Source organism: Lupinus angustifolius, unplaced genomic scaffold (assembly GCF_001865875.1).
Source record: "Lupinus angustifolius cultivar Tanjil unplaced genomic scaffold, LupAngTanjil_v1.0 Scaffold_9_18, whole genome shotgun sequence".
In the NCBI taxonomy this organism is placed as follows: Eukaryota; Viridiplantae; Streptophyta; class Magnoliopsida; order Fabales; family Fabaceae; genus Lupinus; species Lupinus angustifolius.
This window is the reverse complement of record NW_017718119.1, coordinates 25821-48897: the sequence shown is the minus strand read 5'-3', so window position 1 is coordinate 48897 and position 23077 is coordinate 25821. Positions and strand designations below refer to the sequence as shown.

The 23077-nt window shown below is 34.0% G+C and overlaps 3 protein-coding genes across 3 annotated transcripts in view; 1 reads left to right on the top strand and 2 right to left on the bottom strand.

The window, feature by feature from the left end:
• Positions 1–2193: 2193 nt before the first annotated feature.
• Positions 2194–7277, bottom strand: LOC109337617 (probable polygalacturonase). Its single transcript, XM_019574628.1, has 5 exons — positions 6759–7277; positions 5310–5430; positions 3892–4066; positions 3514–3584; positions 2194–3204 (listed from the first exon to the last, which is right to left on the bottom strand). Exons 1-5 carry the CDS (start codon positions 7194–7196, stop codon positions 2570–2572), a joined length of 1440 nt encoding a protein of 479 aa, XP_019430173.1. The 5' UTR covers positions 7197–7277; the 3' UTR covers positions 2194–2569.
• A 6154-nt stretch (positions 7278–13431) lies between these two features.
• On the bottom strand, positions 13432–14055 carry LOC109337619. Its single transcript, XM_019574630.1, has one exon. The coding sequence runs from the start codon at positions 14053–14055 to the stop codon at positions 13432–13434; it is 624 nt and encodes a 207-aa protein (XP_019430175.1).
• Positions 14056–17097: 3042 nt separating this feature from the next.
• The window catches only part of LOC109337620 (ras-related protein RABC1-like), a 14213-nt gene continuing 8233 nt past the window's right edge, over positions 17098–23077 (top strand). Inside the window, exons 1-4 of the mRNA XM_019574631.1 lie at positions 17098–17223; positions 17326–17468; positions 18074–18142; positions 18275–18340. Coding sequence (XP_019430176.1) covers positions 17336–17468; positions 18074–18142; positions 18275–18340 — 268 coding nt within the window. The 5' untranslated portion in view covers positions 17098–17223; positions 17326–17335. The remainder of the gene's footprint in view (positions 17224–17325; positions 17469–18073; positions 18143–18274; positions 18341–23077) is intronic.

Here is a 23077-nt window from a genome sequence, read left to right as displayed (position 1 = left end):
ATGGTTTCAACAAAATATTTTCATAAGTTCAAGAACATCACTATTTTCAGTTTTGAGGAGAAAATGAGTTAGAAAGCGTTTTAAAAAATTTCAACGGTTGAATATGTTCTTGACATGCTCATGAAAAACATATTTAAATCTCATCAACATCCATTGGTTGAATGTTGAGAGATCAAGGATTGAAGATGGAAGAAACAAATGAGAGAATGAGAGGAAAATGAAGAGAAATTCACCTTCTCTTTGAAAATGCAAAAGTGAGTGAGTGAAGTGTGAAGTGTGAGAGTTTAAGGAGAGAAGGAAATCAGATTTTCCCCCTAGGCAATCATGAAAAATCTCCTAGGGTGGCTAATGATGATTTCATGAGATTGAGTGATGTGAGGTTTGCTTTATGGAAAGACAAATCTTGCATCCCAATGCGAAACGACCACTTCGCGGACACGTGTGATAAACATGCTCGAGTATTATCGGCTAATACTCGATCGGATATTATAAATCGCCCGATCTTAATATCCGATTAGAATTTCGGATTTCGGCATTCCGAGTGAAAAATATTTAGAAAGTAGGTATGGGTGTATTCAGGGTCTATATTGACTCGAAATGAAATTACGAAGCCAACGGTGCGATCAGAATTCGATTCCGAGTTATGGAACTCAAAAACCATTTTTTGAGCTGTACCGGGTGGTTTTCGGCCCCGACAGTGGTTCAGAACCGACTGTCTCCGTAAATTAACAAAATTTACCATAAAATAAGTAATAAAATTTCAAGACTAAAACTCAACGAGAGTTTCGTCTAATTATTTACCGAAATTTCCCAGAAATTCATTTTTGAATATATAATTAATAAAAATATTAATAAATTCTTATAATTCAAAATCGTAAAATTCGCGGTGTTACACCTATTATGTCGAAAAACATTCATTCACGCCAAAGGCAAAGTCACACCATATGAATAGTGCAATTTTTACTTTGCCCATACATAAAATTAAAATAGTCTTAATCTAGAATATTGTTAGTCGGTCGCAATGTCTGCAATGATTAGAGACATCACCTTAGAGTATAGACCACTTCGCCCCACAATATAATTAGGAGAAGTCATCCACAATATAAATAAGTGCATTTAAGAGGTAACGAAGTGACCCATTCAATTAGACCGACTTCGTCTATTTACTTTTACAATAGAGATTATGAAAGTGTTTCCAAGGGCACGTCGACATGCTGGTAGTCCCAAGTGACTAAAGAACAAGTAGGTTCATACTTTAGTCACCGATTTGGGAAGCTCGATTGATATCATGTTTCAAAACCTCTTCAAAATCTTGAACTACATGACACTTAACTAGTAATGGTATCACCCAAGGGATATATAAAAGTTTGCATGGTCATAAGCAACCAATTACTATCCATGAAAATCAAGACCAAGTTCATGATCATAGATTGTAAATTAACCTACAAAGCCATAATCAGCCACCCAACCCTAAATGCCTCAGAAACCCATGACCATCCCTCATTACTATAGTAGTACTCTCACCTAATCACACTAAACTGCATAATTTTAATGGGAGAATAAATGAGATACAAAAGTGGAGAAGTAGGAAGAAGGGGAAGACTCCAATTTATAAGGGTCGAAGGAGAGAAAATTGGCCCAGAACAACCTACAAACTCCCTAAAATGACCCATAAATGCACCTCAACCATCCCTCTCAAAAACAAATCTTCTCTATCACCTACACAAATATCAATAATTCAAAACAAAGACTTGAGTTTGATGGCATGCACGTCTACGACCATACCATCATGAGGTAATTGTTCCATCTCACGACTGATCAACAAAGTGGATATTTGTTGTCACACATTTAGTTGGAAAAAAAATATTTAAGTTAAAATCTAATTTTTAAGTATTTTTCTGACCATTCATAGCTTACAATACATAGAGTAACACTGATTATTCAACATCAGATGTGCTCCCGATCATCGGTGGTCAGCCATAACGAATGGGCTCAACAATATATGTTTATATTGCCTACACGGCATATGTATTCCAGTTTAACCACAAAACGGCCCAAATCATGTTTAATGAATAACTTCCACGTGAATTTTTCTAAAAAAAATTGATTAACTCCGATTCAAAATTGTTTTATACATTAATCAGTTCACACTGTTCAAATTTGGCCTCTTTCTTATGAATAAACTGCCAATTCTCTGTCTAAACAACTGTAATATAATCCTATTCTAAATGAGAACCATATTGAAAACACAAGAATATGAATCAAAAGGTTAAATATCTAAGCAAACCAAAGTGCAACTCCATGTTCTATAGCCACCAACCCTGGCTAGAGTGAGGACCATGGGATCAATCAAATATAGCACTCTGCACATTCCAATCACAAACCTTGTAACCGATCAGCATGCAGCAGCGGCAAGATGTCATATAAATTTAGGCTTCACAATCCTAATTTCGTCCATCTCGATTTTTCGTGCATCCCCAGAATTTCTGCTTAAGCAATACTCAAACTGCTTAATGAAGTAATAAGAGCATAGCTCTGGCTTTTCCATTGTTGGAACCATCAAATTAAATCAGGAAGGTGAACACCATGATGAGTTTCCATTGTTCAGCAACTCAGGACATGCAACAGGGAAAACATCAGTGACAAAACCAGACACATGTTGACAATGCCATTCTGAGGATGATGCTACACCAATCATGGTAATATTTTTGAAGCACAGGCCTTCAAATGATGAACCCTCTACACCAACCAAAACTGGGGCTTTTGTAGAATTTATACTTACCACATTACTGATAGAAATGTTCCTAAATCTAGGAATAGCTTTTGGATCCCACCCATTATCAGGATGGTCATTTGAACCTTTACTGAACCTAATGGGTATCTTAACTCTCTCCATTCTTATATCACTTATGCTAACATTTGCTACATAGCCTCCTCTTCCTTTATCGGATTTTATGCGAATTCCGGCAGCGGAGTTCCACACATGCAAATCCTCAATTGTGATGTTATAAACTCCTCCAGACATCTCACTACCTATTCCTACTCCAGAACAAGTTGGGGTGGTGCCTGAAACTCTCCTCACTATTATGTTTGAGCTAGGACGGGCCATTTTGATTCCATAATGATCCCATCCACTCTTTATAGCTACAAGATCATCTCCACTTTCTATGTAGTTATCTTCAATGCATACATTCGTACTCGAGTCTGCGTCACCAATAAAGAAATTCACTAGTTAGAGTTTGAGATGATGTCTAGCATTTATTCTCTTAGACATTCTGCATAAGGATTACAAGGTCAAAAGGGAATGCAGATCAGTTGTCCTCAACCTTGTCTCATCCAATGAAACTTAGACACTTATTAGAAAAAATTGAGTAGTGGGAAACAAAGTTAAAGTGATATGTTAGTTTTTCATTAGGTGTCAAAATTTTATTGGATAGGATAAGATCGGGGGTCATGCTTTTGGGACAGATGGTCTCTATTCGTCAAAAGGATAAATAGTAACTAAGGACAAACCTGGGTCTATGCCGTCGGTATTTGGAGCATTAAGAGGAGCCAAGATTGTCATCCCTTTGATGACAACATTACTGAAACAAAACACAGCTATTTATTAAATGCAAGTGCTTGTTAAAAAATCTAAAAACAAAAATAAGCCATAAATGGTATTTATTTTAAAAATTGTCTACTTAAATTGAGTTTGTTTAGACAAGATAAACTGTGTACAATATAAGAAGTCACCCAATAAATTGAACTGGATTATGGGTTACTTTTGTCAAAAATCACTAAAGCTGATGACTGTGTCTAAGCTTTAAATTGGACAAAATAATAAGTTGCATATTTAGTTTTACTACAATGACACTAATAGAAAAGATATATAGTAAAAACAAATCAAACCTGCAATAAACAGGGTGGATGGTCCAAAAAGGAGAATTTTGAAAGGTGAGGTTTGAAATGAGAACATTATCAGAGTTCATTAGCTCAAGGAGGTGGCCTCTTGTGTGTTCTAATGTTCTGTTCCACCAAAGTTCCCACCACATCCTCCCTCTACCATCAACTGTACCATTTTCTCCTACAAAACCAAATAAGTCAATAACTAATAAATTGCTTATGTACAATTTATCAACTAAAAAATACATTTGATTATGGCTTAAATAGGTAAAAGGTGATTAAATATATAAAAAAATAGGTAAAAGGTCAATCAAATATTAACAAGTATTGTTTTGTTATTTTATATATTATAATATTTCTATTACTTTGAAACTATATAATCAATTTTTTACTCATTCATACTAAATTTTAGTCATTAAAATATAGTGACAAAAAATATTATATATGTTATTATTCAAGTAATAATTTATATTATTACAAAACATATAAATATAGTAGAATTTTAATATTTAATAAAAATTAAATATTACTTTAATTTATCATTCATGTACATTATCTATCATTCATGTATATTACTTTAATTTAAGGATTAATAAAAATTTAGAGGTGAAAGATAGATGATACGTTTACACCGTAAAAGCTCTTATGCTTTAGTACATAAATATGTATTATCCTCTTAAAGTTTAATCCTAGAAATACTCTTAAAACTAAATATAAGTAAACTATTGGACGAAAGAGAAGATGCATTCATTGCATAATAGTTGAATCAAGATTCAAAATAATCATGAATAGCACAATTCATGATCAAGAAGAGTTATAAGACTCCTAACAGTCAAATAACAAGAGAAATAACCCAAATTCAAGTCGTAGGACTCATCATAATTCGTAAGTCATAATAATAGAAAAATAACTTAAGTTCAACCGTTCAAATAATGAGATTCATCAAAATAACACAAAAAGCAAACAACACAAATGAAGAAATGGTTGTCCAGCAGTAAAAATGTGTGTACAACCACGAGCAAGCACTATCGGCAACCGCCTTACATTGTTGTCATCTCTAGTTTTGTTCATTGATATATTTAATAATTATTGACTTTTAAAAAAAGTAATTCAAATAAATTGTAAATAACATAATGATTGTGTATTATAATTGTTTATCTTGATATAATCCTTTATGCCTTATATGATAAGTCGAGCATACTTCTAAAAATTCCTCTAATGCTAATTATCTAATGCGCTAAGAGCTTAATATATCATTGCTGGCATAACATTGGACATGGCCTTATAAATTTAATATTGACGGCTTTACTATCCTTGTTCAAATAAACCATAAAAAAATGTCCCCATTCTCCATGGTGGATTAATTTGTTGATACTCCAAAGGAATTTTGAATAAAAGGAAAAAAAGATCACACGCTATTATACCTGTGATGACAACATTGCGTATGCCATTTCCGTGAATGAGGCTAATATGTCTACCTCCTAATCTCTCTCTCCCTCTACCATAAGATGGCAATGGTTCAATTATGGGCCATTCTTTTGGGTCCTGTGAATTGAAACTTTAAAGTTATAAATAAACTTTACTTTCATCAAATTGCCACAAGTATAATAAATGAACATAAAGTTAAAGACAGAATAAACAAAAATCACTAGTGTTAAACAGCAATTATTTGGTTGGTTCCATGTGGTTGCTAATTTGTACCGCACATATTGCTACAAGTCAAAAAAGCAACCTCTGAGTTCTCACCACCTTTCCACATAAAGGAAGGGGAATCATAGTGCATTTTCTTGTCACCGTTTGTTTCTATTTTCATCTAATTAATAAGTTCATTTAATTAAAAAAAATCACAAAAACAAGATAATATAATACTCATATATACTATTAATATAAAGATTTACACACAATAAGTATATATGTTTATCATTCATATATATTACTTTTTAGAAAAGTCAAGCGATAATTAAATATGAGTGATACAATGATAGTGCAAAAAACTTTTACACCGTTAATACATACATTTTTTTTCTAAAAACAAAAAAGTAAATTTTTTAATATTATATGATGAAATTTGATCGGATAAAGACAGGACGACTTATCAGATCAGTATACAGATTTTATTTGTTTCACATAAAGATCTAAAGAAACAACCACTATTTCTACCCAAAGAAAAATTAAATGTAAAAGAATTTTATTTAGTCTAATAAATTATCAGTATACAGATTTTTATAAGATTATCTATCATTCCCCTACATAGTTTTATTTAAGAATGAATAATGATTATCTTTAATGTGAATAGATCAATAACGATCTAAACATTTTTGTGACAAGATTGTTGTCTCTTTATTTTATTTCAGTGTTTAGGCATTCAATGAAACGAATCTAATCACATGCATAACCCAAGTTACAGCTGGATACTACTTAAAGTAAGCTAGTTTTTTTAAAATAAAATGCTAACTCATTTATTATTTGAAACATCATCAACCGAAACTCTCAAAGTATTGAAATCCGCATATATCAATATATTTTTTCCCCCTAAAAGGCATATATTCCTTCTCTATACCAGTAAGAACAAATATCTAAGAGTTTAATATTAGAGAAAATAATGGATCCACTCACATTGTAAAACTTTATTCTTTACACGGGTTAACACAAGAATGATGAATGAGGTAAAAAAGTTGGACCACATTTATCTCAGAAAATAATGTCACTTGATCTGATGGATTAGTTACGCGTATAAATGAAAATAACAATGGTAGAATACAATAATAGATACATAAACTATACGAAACCTAAGAACAAAACACACATGAAATCAAATATAAAAAACCTGAAAAACAAGAAAAATACAGAAAGGAGGTTAAGAAACAAAGAACCTGAGATGCAAGAATAACAGCACCATGTTCCAGAAAAAGGGTGAAATCACTGGTAAGATTAAAACTACCAGTGACCCATGTTCCATTCGGGATATTCAACTGGGACCCACCACGACCCCTGAAATCATGCATGTACCTCATCGCCCTCCGAAACGACGCCGTATTAGAAGTTTTGCCATCTCCAACGCCACCAAACTCCTCGATCGACATAACAACCTTTCTACGCGGCACAACACGGTGAAAGTGAGAGCATGTTGGTGGTTGATCGGGTTGAAAGGAAAGGATAGTGGTGGAGAAAAGAGAGATAGTGGTGGATATGTGAAGGGAAAGGAACGTGATGAGAGTGAAGAGAAGAAAGAGAAGAAAGAGAAGAGGCCATGAGAATCGAGAACATGGAAAGTGAAAGAGAGAATAGAAGGGTGCTTTGTCTGAATCCATTTTTGATGGATGAGAGAATTAGAAGAAAAGAGATTGGTGGTGTGTTGGGGAATGCAGTATAGGCACATGATGACTTGGTGTGTAAGTGTGTTGCTGTGGTTATACGCGGATGTCGAGAGTTGACGAAAGAAACTAAATTACAAAGGCTTAATTTTTTTCCTAAGGTAAATGATTCATGACAAAAAAAATTGTATGAATGGATTCATAAAGTTTATTTTTAATTATTATTGATTTTTTAAAAATGTAATATAAATGAATGATTTATTGAATTAACTGTTTATCTATTACACTTATGAATTATCATAGTGTTTTTTTTTATTTTTCATAGATATTTTCGTACTTGAGATAATTCTGTTCGGGCTAATTCTCTCAGCGAGTATTTTTTTTATTTACGAGACTCGAACTTAAGACTTTGCTTAAAGGGAATCAAGCATGTACCACTTGAACTAACACTCATGGTGATTCATTATAGTGTTTATGTGAATATTAAGTTGGTGTTTGGAAAATTAGAAATTTTCAGAATTTTATTTTTATGAATAAATGTTAGATGCTTTAAAATAGAGATTACTTTGACCATCATTCTCACTGTAGTATATTAAATGACAAAAAATAAATTAGTATATTAAAGAAACTAAATTTTTAACTATAAATGACAAATTTTTGAATCAAATTGGTAAATTTAAAAAAATTAACTAAATTAGTTAATTTTTAACTAAATTCGTTGATTTGTCTAATTAAAATCAAAACTAACTAAATGACAATGGGAAGAGGGTAGGTAAGTTGTGCTTATCTCTTGTTCATAACTATACTTATTTTCAATTAGTAGGTATCCATCCCTACCCAACTTATTTTTAAGTTCAAAATATTTATATATTTTTTAATAATAATGATAATAATTTGTTACTATATTAAAAATTTGTGTATAAAAATTTGTTACTATATTTACTACATTTCAAACACTAAAAATTATATAAATAATAATAAAATATGTTATATATAATTTTAAAATAATAAAAATATAATATATAAAATATTTAATTAAAAATAGATTTAAGAATATCATGGTTGTCCTAAACTATGATTTTTTATTCTTGGTACTTGTTACTAGTAATTTTGTATGTATCCACAACCTGTGGGTATTTTTGTCATGCCAAATTTTATCATGTCATTTTTTAGAATTAAATTGTAATAATTTGCATTTTTTTGAGATACATGTTATTAATAACTATTAGTTTAAAAAAATAATAAAAGTTTTGAAATTTCAAATTAAAAAATGAAACAAAATTCTTATTTGAGGAAACTTAATTATTAAGAAAACCTATGGTTTCATTTTAAAAATATACAAAAGGTGATTATTTAAAAATAGTTTGGTGAGAAAACCTAGAAGGACATTTGTCTATTTTTTATTTAAGAATAAAATAAAAGTACTGAAATTTTCAAATTTAAAAAATCAAAAGAAATCCCTTATTCCTTGTAAACTTAATTGATAAGAGAATCTTAGACAAAAACAAATTCCTTATTTGTATGAATTATGGAACTTATTTCATAGGAGAATCTCCAATTTCGTGAAAAATAGAGTTAACACAAAATTATAACCATGCCATAAAAAATTTGGAAATCATATTAAATTATTTGCAAATGGAAAATTTGACCGAAAATGAAAATTGCAGTGAATTCAACTCAATTGACAAATGTATGTTAGAGTAAACTGTATTTAATGAATAAATTACGCTATTGATATTATCTTATTTTCTTTGACTTTCAATCTATTATCATAGAGTAAGTGTGAAAATATGTTACTATGTTAGTTCGCCTTGTTAGTTGACTTTTAATAAATGAGGCCAGGCTTTTTAATAAACAAATCAAATAAGATTTCCTAAAAAAACCTATGTAGTTTAATAAATCAAACTTTAGATTGTCTATAAAATATATTAAACTTGGTATGATGACTTATATTAATATTTGCATTAGATTTCAATATAAAAATTAAAACTTAATTCTAATAATTAATGCACTAATGTAAAAAAATATGTCTATTAGACTTAGTGTTCTGATAACCGGTCCGACCGATTTAACCACTGGTTGCACTTGAAAACGGCCATGGTTTGTAGTCTTAACAAAGTGAGTGGTTGGACCGTTTTGAACCTGAGAAACTTCGATCCAACCATGTTAAACTCGGTTGAACTGCAATAACCCGGGAAATGAACCAAACGGTTCACTTAAAATTAGAAAAAATAGAACATTAGAGCGGTCCAAAAAATAGAAATATGTTATTTCAATATAATTATATATAATTATTCATTATATGATTTTTTTTATATACAACTATATATTTATAGATAAAAATGATAAATTATATATGAAACAATTTGATCCGACCGAATGGTTTAGTTGTTTAAACCGGTTAAACTTAATACGAGATCTCTTGATGTTCGGCTCGAGTTTCACAATATTTAGACTAATTAAAGTTATACATAATAACCTATTTAAATATTTTATAATAGAATATAATTCTAAATAGGTTTAAGGGTGAGGCTATGTCAAGCCTTACATTTTTTAAATATGTTAAACTTAGGCTAGTATATGATATATAAATCAAGTTTCTTTACAACAAAACTTGATATATGGACGAAAAAATATTAGTATCCGCAAGTATTTAAAACTGTTTGAACATGGCAATGCTAACAGAATAGAAAGAAGAAGAAAATGGATTCAAGAAAGAAGACGAAGATTAAAGAATGCAGTTCATACTTTCTTATTGCAATGTCTTACTATTTATAGTAAGTGGTAGTTAACTACTTTAACAGAATTTCAAATTGCTTACTGTTTTTAGAAAGTTACAACAAACTTCTTCCTACCTACATTAATCCATCTCTTAAGACTGGATTATGCTCTACTTTCAACACTCTTCCCTAAGACAAGTTCTTTAAGAGATAAAACACATATTCTTCTCTTTAACTCTTCAAACCTATCACTTTTCAAAGCTTTTGTGAGTATGTCTGCCAATTGCACTTGTGTCTTGCAATACACCACTTGAATCTTCTCCTTGATTACTAGATCTCTAAGGTAATGAAACCTTACTTCAATGTGTTTACTCCTACCATGACTCACTGGATTCCTTGACAAGCTTATTGCTGAAACATTGTTGATTCTGAGTTGTAAAGGGGTTTTCAACTTTACCTTCATCTCAATTAGCAACTCCTCGAGCCACACAGATTGACAAGCAGCAAAACAACCTGAGATGTACTCTACTTCACACTAGAAAGAGCAACAACTTGTTGTTTTGAGGAACACCATGAGATGAGGGCATTGTTGAGTAGGAACATGTAACCCGAAGTGCTCTTCCTTTCTATCAAGTCTCCACCATAATCAGAATCTGCATACCCAATCAATTCCAGTTCTGATCTTTGTCTACCATATGGAAATAGAATTCCTTGATCACTTGTTCCTTGGATGTATCTCATCACTCTTTTAGCTGCTAGCAGATGAGTTTTCTTTGGCTTACACATGAATCTACTCACCAAGCCAGCCCCAAAGGATAAGTCTGGTCTGTTATTACACAAGAATCTCAATAAACCTACTATCTGCTTGAACATAGTTTCATTCACTGGATCACCTTCTTCATCTTCAGACAATTTTAAGCTTGTTTCCACTGGATTACCAACTGAATTGCAAGAGTTCATGTTGAATTTCTTTAGTACTTCAGTTACATATCTCTTTTGATGCATTATTATTCCTTCTTCAGTGTATGCAAACTACATCGCTAGGAAGTAGTTTAGCTCTCCTAGATCAGTCATATCGAATTCAACCTTCATTACCCTTTTAAACTCTTCAATTCTTTCAATGTTTGACCCTAACACTAGAAAATTATCTACATATAGGCAAATGATCAGAGTTTGGCATTCTGCATCTTCCTTTACATAGACTCCATGCTCAACTTGGCATTTTATGAAGTTGAGTTTGAATAGAAATGAGTCTATCCTCTTATTCTAGGCCCTTGGTGCTTGTTTAAGTCCATACATGGCCTTTTTAGCTTGTAGACATATTGCTTTTTGCCTTTTATTATGAAGTCTGGTGGTTGTTGCACATATACTTCTTCCATAAGTGGACCATGTAGGAATGCTGATTTTACATCAAGCTGAAATAGTTCTCAGTTTCTTGCACTTGCAATTGCTACCACTGTTCTTATGGTTTCAATTCTGGCCACAGGTGCAAATACTTCTTTGTAATCTATTCCTTGCCTTTGTAGAAATCCTTTAGCAACCAATCTAGCTTTGTACCTTGAGATTAATCCACCAGGGTTAAGTTTTTGCTTAAAGATCCACTTCACTCCTATCTGATGTTTGTCAATTGGTAACTTGACCAGGTCCCAAGTTTCATTTCTTTCTATTGACCTGATCTCTTCAACCATTGCTGTTTTCCATTCCTTTTGTGTTAGTGCTTCTGATTCATTAATAGGATTGGCTTCAACCATGAGGGCCAAGTGTATCAGGTCACCTTCATCATTGATTTGATCATCAATGTGTATCTCATAGTCTCTGAACCTGTTTGACATTGACCTTGATCTCTGAGACCTCTGAGTTGTAGGATTTTCGTGAGCTGCTTCAGTTGATTCTTCTTGGATAGGCTCATTGTTTGAAGTTTCATGAATTTCCTGTACCATTCTGGTTAGGCCTGATTGTTTTTGTTTCCAGTCCCACTTCTCATGTTCTAGGACCACCACGTCTCTACTGATCATTACCCTTTCTTTGTCTAGATCATAACGTTTGTATGCTCCAGTTGAGTGATAGCCTATAAAGACCATGGCCTCACTTTTATCTTGAAGTTTTGTTCTCCTTTGATCTGGTACGTGGCTATAGGCTAGTGACCCAAACACTTTGAGATGACTCACAATTGGTTTTCTTCCTGTCCAGACCTCAATTGGTACCTTTCCTTCAAGCTTCTTGGTTGGGCATCTGTTTAGGAGGTATACAGATGTTGACACTGCTTCAGCCCATAGTTTTTGTGGTAGTTCTTTTCCTTTGATTAAGCTTTTTGCCATGTTCAGAATGGTTCTGGTTCTCCTTTCTGCCAAGCCATTATGTTGACGAGTATATGGTGCAGTGATTTCGTGCCTTATACCATTTTTCCTGCAATATGATTCAAATTCATTTGAGGTGAATTCTCCTCCTCCATCTATTCTTAGAAGTTTCAGATTTTTACCACTTTCCTTTTCTGCAAGAGCTTTGAAATTCAGAAAGGACTCAAAGGCATCACTCTTGGCCTTTATTACATCCAACCAAGTCATCCTGCTGAACTCATCTACAAATATTATGAAGTATTTGTTTCCAACTAAAGAAGGAGTTTCAAAAGGACCACATACATCCGAGTGAACCACTTCAAGGATTGCTCTAGACCTCATCTTTGCTTTTGATTTGAATGTGTGTCTTGTTTGTTTTCCTATCAAGCAGACTTCACAAGTCTTCTCAGGTATGGATATGATTGGCATACCAGAGACTAATTTCCTTGCTCCTAGTTGATGTAGGCTCTTGAAATTCAAGTGACCATATCTTGAGTGCCAAAGCCAATTCTCATTACTTATTTCCATAGAGGCTAAGCAGTGAATCTCAGCAGCCTTTATATTCACTTGGAATGTTCTATTCTTGTTTACTTTGCTTCTGAATATTAGTTTGTTTTAAGAATCAAAGAGCTTAAGTTGCTCATTTTTCATCAGGACTGTGAACCCTTTTTCTATGAGTTTCCCTATGCTTAGAAGATTGCATTTCATCTTTGGCACATACAACACATTTGTGATTAGTGCCTTGGTTCCATTCTCCCTGATGATGACTACATTTCCTGCTCCCTCTACCTCTAATGAGCTGTCATATGCAAACTTTACTCTGCTCTTCTTTGATGAGTCAAAATCTATCAACCATTCTTTGTGCTTTGTCATGTGATTTGAACACCTTGAGTCTAAGTACGAGGATTCTGTGTATGAGTCTGCAGTTGAGGTTGTCACCATCAAATTCAGTGGTTCTGAGTATGATTCGTGTGTTGCATAGGCTTCTTCATTGTTCTTGGACTTATCTTTGGCACATTCATAAGAGTAGTGGCCCATCTTGTGACAATTGTAGCATTCTACTTTGCTTTTGTCAAATCTCTTTTGGTTCAACTTTGTTCTTCCTCCTTTATCTGAGGATTCAGGCCAATCATGTGTTGATCTGGCTTGATTCAATTGTCCTCTTTTATGAAAGCTTTATTTTCTCCTCCAAATCTTATATTTCCTTCTGTCCTCTTCCCTGAAGTGACTTGCCTTCAAGGCTTGTTCAGATTTCTTGGCTGGATTTCTGTCCAACAGCCTTAGTTCATGTGCTTCCAAGGAACTTTGTAGCTCCTCTATCTTCATTGTAGCTATATCCTTGGCTTCTTCAATGGCTACCACTATGAAGTCAAATCTTTGAGGCAAAGATCTCATGATTTTTTCAATTATCATGAGATCTGAGATGTATTCTCTATAACCTTTCATTTGGTTGGTTATGGTCAGAATCTTGGTGAAGTATTCACCAATTCTACCATTTTCTTCCATGTGTAATAGCTCATATTGTCTCCTAAGATATTGTAGCTTTACCTTCTTTATTTTGTCTCCTCCTGTGTGACTTTTGATCAATATGTCCCAAGCTTCCTTAGAAGTAATTGCATTCTGAATTTTCTCAAAGTGAACATCATTCACACACTGGTGAATTAGAAACAGGGTTTTGTTGTCCCTTTTCTTGGCTTCCTTATGTATTTCCTTCCGTGTTTCTGTGGCATCTGGGTTTAGAGGGGGAAGACCTTCTTCAATTACTTCACTCAATTCTTGAAAACAAAATAGCACCTTCATTTGAGTCCTCTAACGATCCCAATTATTTTCAGTGAGAATAGGGAGTCCCATTGAGGGAAGATTATTGCCATTTCCTCCTACCATTTTAGAGTCTTCAATTGATCTGTGTTTTTCTTTTCAATTCTTCTCAGATCGCCCACCTTAATCTTCTGTTACACGTTCCTTTCCCAACTGGTTCACACGCAATGAATTGTGATTGCTCATTGTTCTTCACAGAACCGCTTCTGCCTACCCACAGGTTATTGGATTCTTCGAGCTCTTGATACTAGAATTTGTTGGAACATGGCAATGCTAACAAAATAGAAAGAAGAAGAAAATGGATTCAAGAAAGAAGAAGAAGATTAAAAAATGCAGTTCATTTTCTTATTGCAATGTCTTACTATTTATAGTAAGTGGTAGTTAACTACTTTAACAGTATTTCAAATTGCTTACTGTTTTTAGCAAGTTACAACAAACTTCTTCCTACCTACATTAATCCATCTCTTAAGACTTGGATTATGCTCTACTTTCAACAAGAACAATACATATAACCAACATTATTAAACTCGGACTGATCAATGACTCGATCAGAGTATTAGGTCAATGAATCACTGGTCCAACCAATGAGTCAATGGTTGGACCGGTTAACTCGGTTTATATTAAAATTCTAAAAAATAAATGATATTATATAACAATATTTAATAATTGTATACTCAATTTAAAAACAGTAGTGTACCTAATTGTACAACGTCTACAACCAACAAATAAAATTTTAGTGCTATACAATGACACAAACAAGTCGAAAACATCATCAAATAACATATAAACTATATTTTAATTATAACAAAAGCGTATAATAATATCACTGCATACAACAAATACAATAATAGCAACCGAACCCTTGAGCAATGTCTCGGGTTTGAGTCTTGTGGATGAAAAAAATATCCGTTGGGAGAGTTAGCCCAACATACCTATTGATGTTCCCGGCTCGGACAGGATTGCCTCTAGTGCGAGGATACGTGTGGAAAACCAAAAAAATTATGTATTATCTCTACTATCCATTGAGAAGATAGAAATAAAACTAAAAAACTAGTGTACATTATCTCACTATCCAGGGATAAATTTAATTGAATAAAGAAATTAAAGAACTAAAAGAAAATAGAGAAAGAACTTGAGGACATTAGTGATGATGTGGACTAATAGGTGATAATGTTGAACTAAAAAATTGGTACCAAGTTGATCATTTTAAAATTTTGTTGGACATTGTCGAAGATTTCATGAACTAAAATTTCAAGTTTACAGTGTGTTGAGTTATTAAATTATTATTGTTTTACTATAAAGAGTATTGAATTAATATTGAATACTTTATTATTAATGTGTTTAGTATTTATTTAGTTGACTATATACTTTACAAACTTTGTTCAATTATTTCTTAAAATATTTTTTAAATAAGTCAAAAAACTACGAAACTAAACCAAATAAATAAAATTTGTATTTAATCGAATATAACCGAACTATATCTTTATGTTCGGTTTAGTCACTAATTTAATTTGCATAAAACATTGAACCGAAATAAACTTTTAGGCATGCACAACAGAATACTGGTTGCATTGTCATCTCTATCCATGTGTCTACCCCTACAATATAGGAAACCTACATTTAAATATTTTATTTAAAAAAATACTACTAAGTGATAACTTTAAAAACATATTGAATAAGTAACAACTGAGAATCATAATCATACTATTTTTATTGATTGAAAACTCATTTTCATCCTTATAATTATTTTTGTACACTTTGATATCACTCCTACTACATATGAGCCCTACATTTAAACATTTTTTTAAAAAAAATACTATTAAAAACATATCAAATAAGTAACAATATAGAATCATAATTATTTTATTTTTGTCTAGTGAAAACATACTTTCATCATTATCATTGTTTGTTTGTACCGATTTCATCCTAATAAGTTAAAAATTTAAATCACTATACAAAGATTATGAATATGGATAAAAAATAGTCACTAACTATAGTGTCCATAAATTAATCATAAAAATGATTAATTTTATCAGTATTTGATTTGCTTGAGACCAATTTGAGTTTAGAATTTCTAGGAAACTAAATTCATTCCTACAAATTATTTGAAGGATCAAATATCTATTTTTTAATATTTAATCAAATCTTGGTTTGTCTTTGGACTACTAAAAAGTAAAAATATATTTTTGGTATGTACTTTTAGTATTAAAGGAATTTTAGCTTGAGGAGTTGAGAAAGAAAGGGCGAGAACAAATAGTAATATTTCCTAAATTTTAATTTTCAATTCAGAAAGTAAACTTTTTTAATCTAAGAAAATAATTACTTCTACATATTACTCCTTAAATTTTGTAAAAGTTTTTCAAAAGTATAAATCAAACACAATTAATTTATTAAAAATTCTAAGCGTTTACAAACTTTGGTAGGATAATAAACATGTAGCATAATAATTACAATTAAATTCGTTGCTTACCGAAATAGCTAGGGTGGAATGTGGATTATTATTTTAGTTTTGGATACGTTTGTTTTTTTGTACAACCAATAGTATTCTTTCATCTTTTTTGTAAAGAATTAATTCATTTCGAAGTTCGTGACTACTCTTTCCAACAAATGTCATTCTTAAGATCGAATTTTCGACATTGAAGATCTAATCTGACTTTACACTACTAGACAATTTTACAACTTCATAAAATATATACACCAAAGAAAACATACTTATACAACATCACATAACATCACATCTTGAACCTAATCATTAATCAAATGACTCTATAAGGCAAACTTATTCATCCATTAATCTAATATTCTAATCATTACAGGACATAAAGAGCGAAGATGTAGAAGTATTATTTTCAACCAAAATCTTAAAACATACCTCACATTTTAGGAAGGATGAGCCTAAGCATTTGTAATTTTTCTTGATATACACTAATTATTACGTGATTATTCCTTTCCATAAATGTTTTTTTTGATCGATGCAAATTTTGTTTGTATGTAGTAACTGAGTGGAAGCTAGATATTATTTGGTTAAATAAAAAAGGCAAAACGGTGACCTGATAATTCGGACACACGCTTCGGTTTTGTTTTTCGTTGCTAATATTCCACCTCCAATTTCCTCTGATACAATTTTCCTCTTGAATTCAATCTTGTTTGGTATGCAAATCTCTTTCTTTCATTAACATTAAGTTATCTTTCAATATCGAATTTTGGTCTTATGAATTGAGATATGAAATGATTTTGTTCGTATTGATTTAGTTTGAATGCGATGGAATCGAGTTCAACCCAGGAATTCGATTATTTGTTTAAGTTGCTGATGATCGGAGACTCCGGCGTTGGCAAAAGTAGTCTCCTCCTTTGTTTTACATCTGATAGCTTCGAAGATCTTTCCCCAACAATTGGTCCGTTTCTTTTGTTTTTCATTGATTTTATCATGTGTGCCTTTTTAGCTATTCCATAACTAATTGTCTTCGTTGGTAATTAAGGTTTATGCATACCAGTGTAATAGCTAGCGTTATTAGGTAGCAATTGGTGTATTGTATAAATAGAATGAAACACGACATAATATTAAGTGAAACCCGGGGTAAGATGCTCTTAGTTGGTAAGTCTCACATTTGCCTTATTATCTCGAGTATGGTTTAAATACTTATCTAGCTACTCTCATTGGTAATTAGTTTTAAGATGAATAGATGTGTTCATCCTTATCCCTACAAGGTGAGAGACTCATTTTGGAATTTGTCGCCCCAAGTATCACCTTGGTTTAGCCTTAGTCTTTTGTAAAGCAAAAACATAAATCTACTCCTATGAATGTGGAAAATATACCGGATTAGTTATTCGTATATAGCTCACTGACTTTTTTTATCTGCTCTATCTATTTGTTCGTGTTCAAATGGCAACCGATTGTGGAATGTCATAATCGGTCACAACCTGATGATATAGAGTTTCGTGCACAATTGTTTTTCCCCAAATTATCTGATTAATGCTCCTGCTTTTGAATCTCATGTAGGTGTTGATTTTAAGGTTAAATATGTGACATTGGATGGTAAAAATATGAAGCTTGCCATTTGGGATACAGGTATTAGTTCACTTGTGTTTATTGATTGATGTTTCACTTTCTAGTTTATACTGTAGATATGAATATATGATGATCATGACGACTATCTTTATTTTAGCCATAACATAATCGGTTGATTCTACTTACATGCAGCTGGTCAGGAGAGATTCAGAACATTGACAAGCTCTTACTACCGAGGGGCACAAGGGATCATTATGGGTGAGTTTAAGTTCCCCATTTATTGACTCACCACCCTCTCACTCATATATTTTGTGAATTGGGTGAAATGTTTTTTTGAGTTTTCATGAGAATCTAGAGTAGAAGGTTTTGTAAAATTTTGTATGATGTGAGATAAGCAGTTTGCCTTTGTTTTGAAAGTTTACTTCCACGTTCTGTGATTCACTTTGTAATGATGGTGATAGGAGTAAGGGAGGGCTATAATTCGAAATGTATATAAAAGAGGGAAAAGGAAGGTTTGACTAAGTAAATAGCGAACAAACTTCCCCTTTTACCCTTAGTTAGTTAATTCGGTTAGGCCTATAAATAGAAAGCTACCTTTGGTAGTTAGTTAGTTAGAAAAACTATTATTCTGACTTGGGGAAATCAGAGAGGGTGGGGTTGTGGAATCCTTTGTTCTTATCTTTTTCTACATTGTAATTCTTCCTATCTTCAATAAAGTTCTTAGAACCCTAACAGAAATCACTTTGATTCTGGGTTAGGGGCAATATTCATTCTAATTTGTTCCAATTTCTCTTATTCTTGGATACCAGTGTTTAACACTAGTATCAGAGCACCTTTCTTAGTGCCTGAGGAGTGGAACCACCATTGCTATTGCTGCTGAATTCGATTTATGGTGTCAACTAGAAGCATGGCTAAGGAAGGTGAAAGTGGATCTCACGAACGCGACGATTTGCGACAAGAAAGGGAAGAAATTCGCCTTAGATTAGAATTGAATGAGGCTCGAATGAAGAAAACAGAGAATTTGCTTTCTGCCATTGCTCCGAAGCTAGGGATTGTGGAGGGGGATAACTCGATGGAAGAAGGTAGTGAAAATGGTGAAGAGATGGAAAGCAAAATGAGTCATCAAGGTCTTGATAGATGGCGGAAGTTGGAGATTCCAATCTTCCATGGAGAGGATGCCTTCGGTTGGGTTCAGAAGTTGGAGAGGTACTTCAACCTCAGGGCCATTACATAAGAGGAAAAGATGCAAGCCACAATGGTGGCCCTGGAAGGCAGAGCCTTAAGCTGGTTTCAATGGTGGGAGGGATGTAACCCCTCTCCTACATGGGAAAGCTTCAAAATAGTTGTGGTCAGAAGGTTCCAACCTTCTATGGCGCAAAATCCTTTTGAATTACTACTATCCTTGAAGCAAGAAAGAAGTGTTAAAGCTTATGTTAAGGAGTTTGAGAAGTATGCAGTGGCTTTAAGGAAGGTTAACCAAGAGTTTGTAAGAGGAGTCTTCCTCAATGGGCTCAAGGAGGAGATAAGGGTGGAAGTGAGGTTGTATGAGTTGACCACTCTGCATGAGATAATTTTGAAGGCTATACTCATTGAGCAAAAGAACATGGTGATAAGCAAGAGACCTAATCCCACATATACTAAAGTGTAGGATCATTTAGAGGGGGGCCTTGTAGCAAGACAGTGACATTAGACCCTTCATCAATAAATAGTACTAGGAGGGAGGGTTCATCTATGGATAGTGGAGGGGTATTTCACAAAACCACACAAGAAGCAGAAAGTGTTAAGGGAAAGGGGGATTTCAGGAGACTCACAAGTGATGAAATGAAGGAAAAAAAGGATAAGGGGCTATGTTTTAGGTGTGATGAGCTTTTCACTAGGGACCATGTGTGCAAGAATAAACAGTTGAGAATGTTGATCTTAGCAGAGAGGGAGGATGTTGGAGAAAGTGGAGAAGAAGACCTAGAAAATAAAGGGCTGACTTTCCTTGTATTCTGTGAAGGGGCTGACTTCTACTAAGTCATGGAAAATAAAGGGTACTATGGGGTTGCATCTAGTGGTGATCATGTTGGATTGTGGAGCTTCTCACAATTTCATATCAACAGAATTGGTGAATCACTTACAGTTGAAGTTTGATGAGACAAAGGCATATATGGTGGAAGTGGGAGATGGACACTACATCAGGTGTAAAGGTAAGTGTTCTCAACTCAAAATTTCCATGCCACGGTTAGAAATAGTACGAGATTTCTATCTGTTTGGGTTGAAAGGGGTTGATATGATGTTGGGACTAGAATGGTTATCCAGTTTAGGAGAGGTAAGGGCTGATTTTGGCAAGATGAAGTTAAAGGTTAAACAAGGGGGATCAGTAATTACAGTGGTGGGTGATCCTGCTTTAGCAAAGGAAGAATTATCTTTGGGGGCCTTCATGCAGGTTTTGTTAGAAGAAGGGAAGGGATTGTTGGTGCAGTGTGAGCCACTGAATCAAAAACCTAATATCGAAATTCGTACAGAAGTCAGTAAGGTGTTGTAGAGGTTTCAGGCAGTCTTCCAAGATCCCCAAGGGTTACCCCCCACTAGGAGGCAGGACCATGCAATTCATTTGAAGGAAGGAGCTGATATACCTCATCTTAGGCCCTACAAATGTCCTCATTACCAAAAAGCTGAGGTTGAAAGGTTAGTTGTTGAAATGCTTGATGCTGGAGTAATTAGACCCAACATTAGCCTTTATTCCAATCCCATCATCTTAGTGAAAAAGAAGGATGGTTGGTGGAGATTCAGTGTTAATTATAGGGCCTTAAATAAGGTTACTATCCCTAACAAATTCCCTATTCCCCTAGTTGAGGAGTTGCTAGATGAATTGGGGGGGGGTGTCAGGATCTTTTCCAAGCTAGACTTGAAGTCAGGGTATCATCAAATAAGGATGAGAGATGAGGATGTTGGTAAGATAGCGTTTAGGACCCATGAGGGGCATTATGAATTCCTAGTAATGCCTTTTGGTTTGACTAATGCCCCCTACCTTCCAAGCCTTGATGAATGAAATTCTAAAGCCCTATCTGAGAAAGTTCAGGTTGGTCTTCTTTGATGACATATTGGTATATAGTGCTGATGTAATGACTCACTCCCAGCATCTGCAAGCAGTATTGGAGTTGTTGGTTAAACATTCTTTAAAGGCTAATTTAAAGAAATATAGCTTTGGGCAGCCTAGCATTGAATATTTGGGGCATGTAATCTCAGGAGGAGGGGTATCTGCTGATGAAGCTAAGGTGAAATCCATAAAAAATTAGCTTAGACCTACTAACGTTAAGGAGCTAAGAGGGTTATTGGGTCTCACAGGGTATTATAGGAGGTTTGTTTAGAATTATGGTAAATTGGCTAAACACTTACTAATTTGCTTAAAAAAGAAGCCTTTCAGTGGAGTGAAGCAGCTACTACAGCTTTTGAAGGGTTGAGGCAGACTATGATGAGTTTACCTATGTTAGCTGTTCCTGATTTTTCCAAAGAATTTGTGGTGGAAACTGATGCTTCCAGTAAAGGGTTGGGGGCTGTGTTGATGCAAGAAGGAAGGCCCTTAGCCTTTTGGAGTCAAGGGCTCTCATTGAAAGCACAACAAAAATCAGTGTATGAGAGGGAATTGATGGCCTTAGTTCAATCTATTCAAAAGTGGAGGCACTACTTTATGGGAAGACACTTTGTAATCAGAACAGACCAAAGAAGCCTTAAGTTTCTCACTGATCAGAGGTTATTTTCATAAGAGCAGTTCAAGTGGGCAGTGAAGCTTATTGGGTTGGATTTTGAGATCTAGTATAAGCTAGGCAAAGAAAATTCAGTAGCTGATACTCTTTCTAGACAGAAATTGTACTCTGCAATTTCTATGATCACTAATGAGGACATGGATTCTTGGAGCCAAGAACTGCAGCAAGACCCTAAGTGGAAGGTTATGCAAGAGTTGGTGGTGTCTCCTAATGCTCACCCTGGTTATGAATTCAGAAAGGGTGTACTCTACTATAAAGACAGATTAGTAGTATCCAAGACTTCAAACATAATTCCCCTTATTATGGATGAATGTCATGAAACTCCTATGGGAGGCCACTCAGGGCACTTCAAAACTTTTAAGAGGATTGCTAGTTTCTTATTTTGAGAGGGAATGAGGTCTTTCATCAAGACTTTTGTAGAAGAGTGTGATGTTTGTCAAAGGAGTAAGTACTCAACTTTAGCTCCTGCAAAGTTGTTGCAACCTCTCCCTGTTCCACAACAAGTTTGGATGGTTATATCTATGGACTTCATAGGGGTTTATCAAGAATCGGAGGGAAAGACACCATATTTATAGTAGTGGATAGATTGACTAAATATGCACACTTTTTTGCATTGGGGCATCCTTACTCTGCCAAGGATGTAGCGATAGTGTTCTTAAGGGAGGTGGTGAAGCTACATGGATTCCCTAACTCTATAGTTTCAGATAGAGACCTCTTGTTCCTAAGTCAGTTTTGGAAGGAATTGTTTAGAATGGCTGGTACTCGCTTGAAGCTAAGCACTTCCTACCATCCTCAAACTGATGGCCAAACAAAAGTGACCAACAAGTGCTTGGAGACCTACCTTAGGTGCTTTGTAGGTCCAAAACCTAGGTTATGGTTGGATTGGTTGCATGAGGCAGAGTTCTAGTTTAACTCCAACTATCATACTTCAGTCGGGATGACTCCATTCAAGGCCTTATATGGGAGGGAACCACCTACATTATTGAAGGCATGGGCTATTCCTTCTAAGATTGAAGAGGTGAATCAGTTATTTGCTCAGAGGGATGGGGTTTTGGCAGAGTTGAAGACCAATTTAGCCAAGGCTCAGAATCTTATGAAACAACAGGCTAACAAACATAGGAGGGAATTAGAGTTTCAAGAGGGAGATTGGTATTTCTGAAGCCGCAACCTTATAAAATAAAGTCTTTGGCTCACAGGCCTTATGCCAAGCTAGCTCCTAAATACTATGGGTCTGGTTGTTGAAGGG

Excerpts from the sequence above, each read along its gene's own strand:
- LOC109337617 (XM_019574628.1), bottom strand. The coding sequence starts at position 7,196 with ATGGATTCAGACAAAGCACCCTTCTATTCTCTCTTTCACTTTCCATGT. Across the intron at positions 5,431-6,758 it reads CTGTTATTCTTGCATCTCAG|GACCCAAAAGAATGGCCCAT; the intron begins GTTCTTTGTTTC and ends TTCAATTCACAG. Across the intron at positions 3,205-3,513 it reads TACCGACGGCATAGACCCAG|ACTCGAGTACGAATGTATGC; the intron begins GTTTGTCCTTAG and ends TTGGTGACGCAG.
- LOC109337619 (XM_019574630.1), bottom strand. The coding sequence starts at position 14,055 with ATGAAGGTGCTATTTTGTTTTCAAGAATTGAGTGAAGTAATTGAAGAA.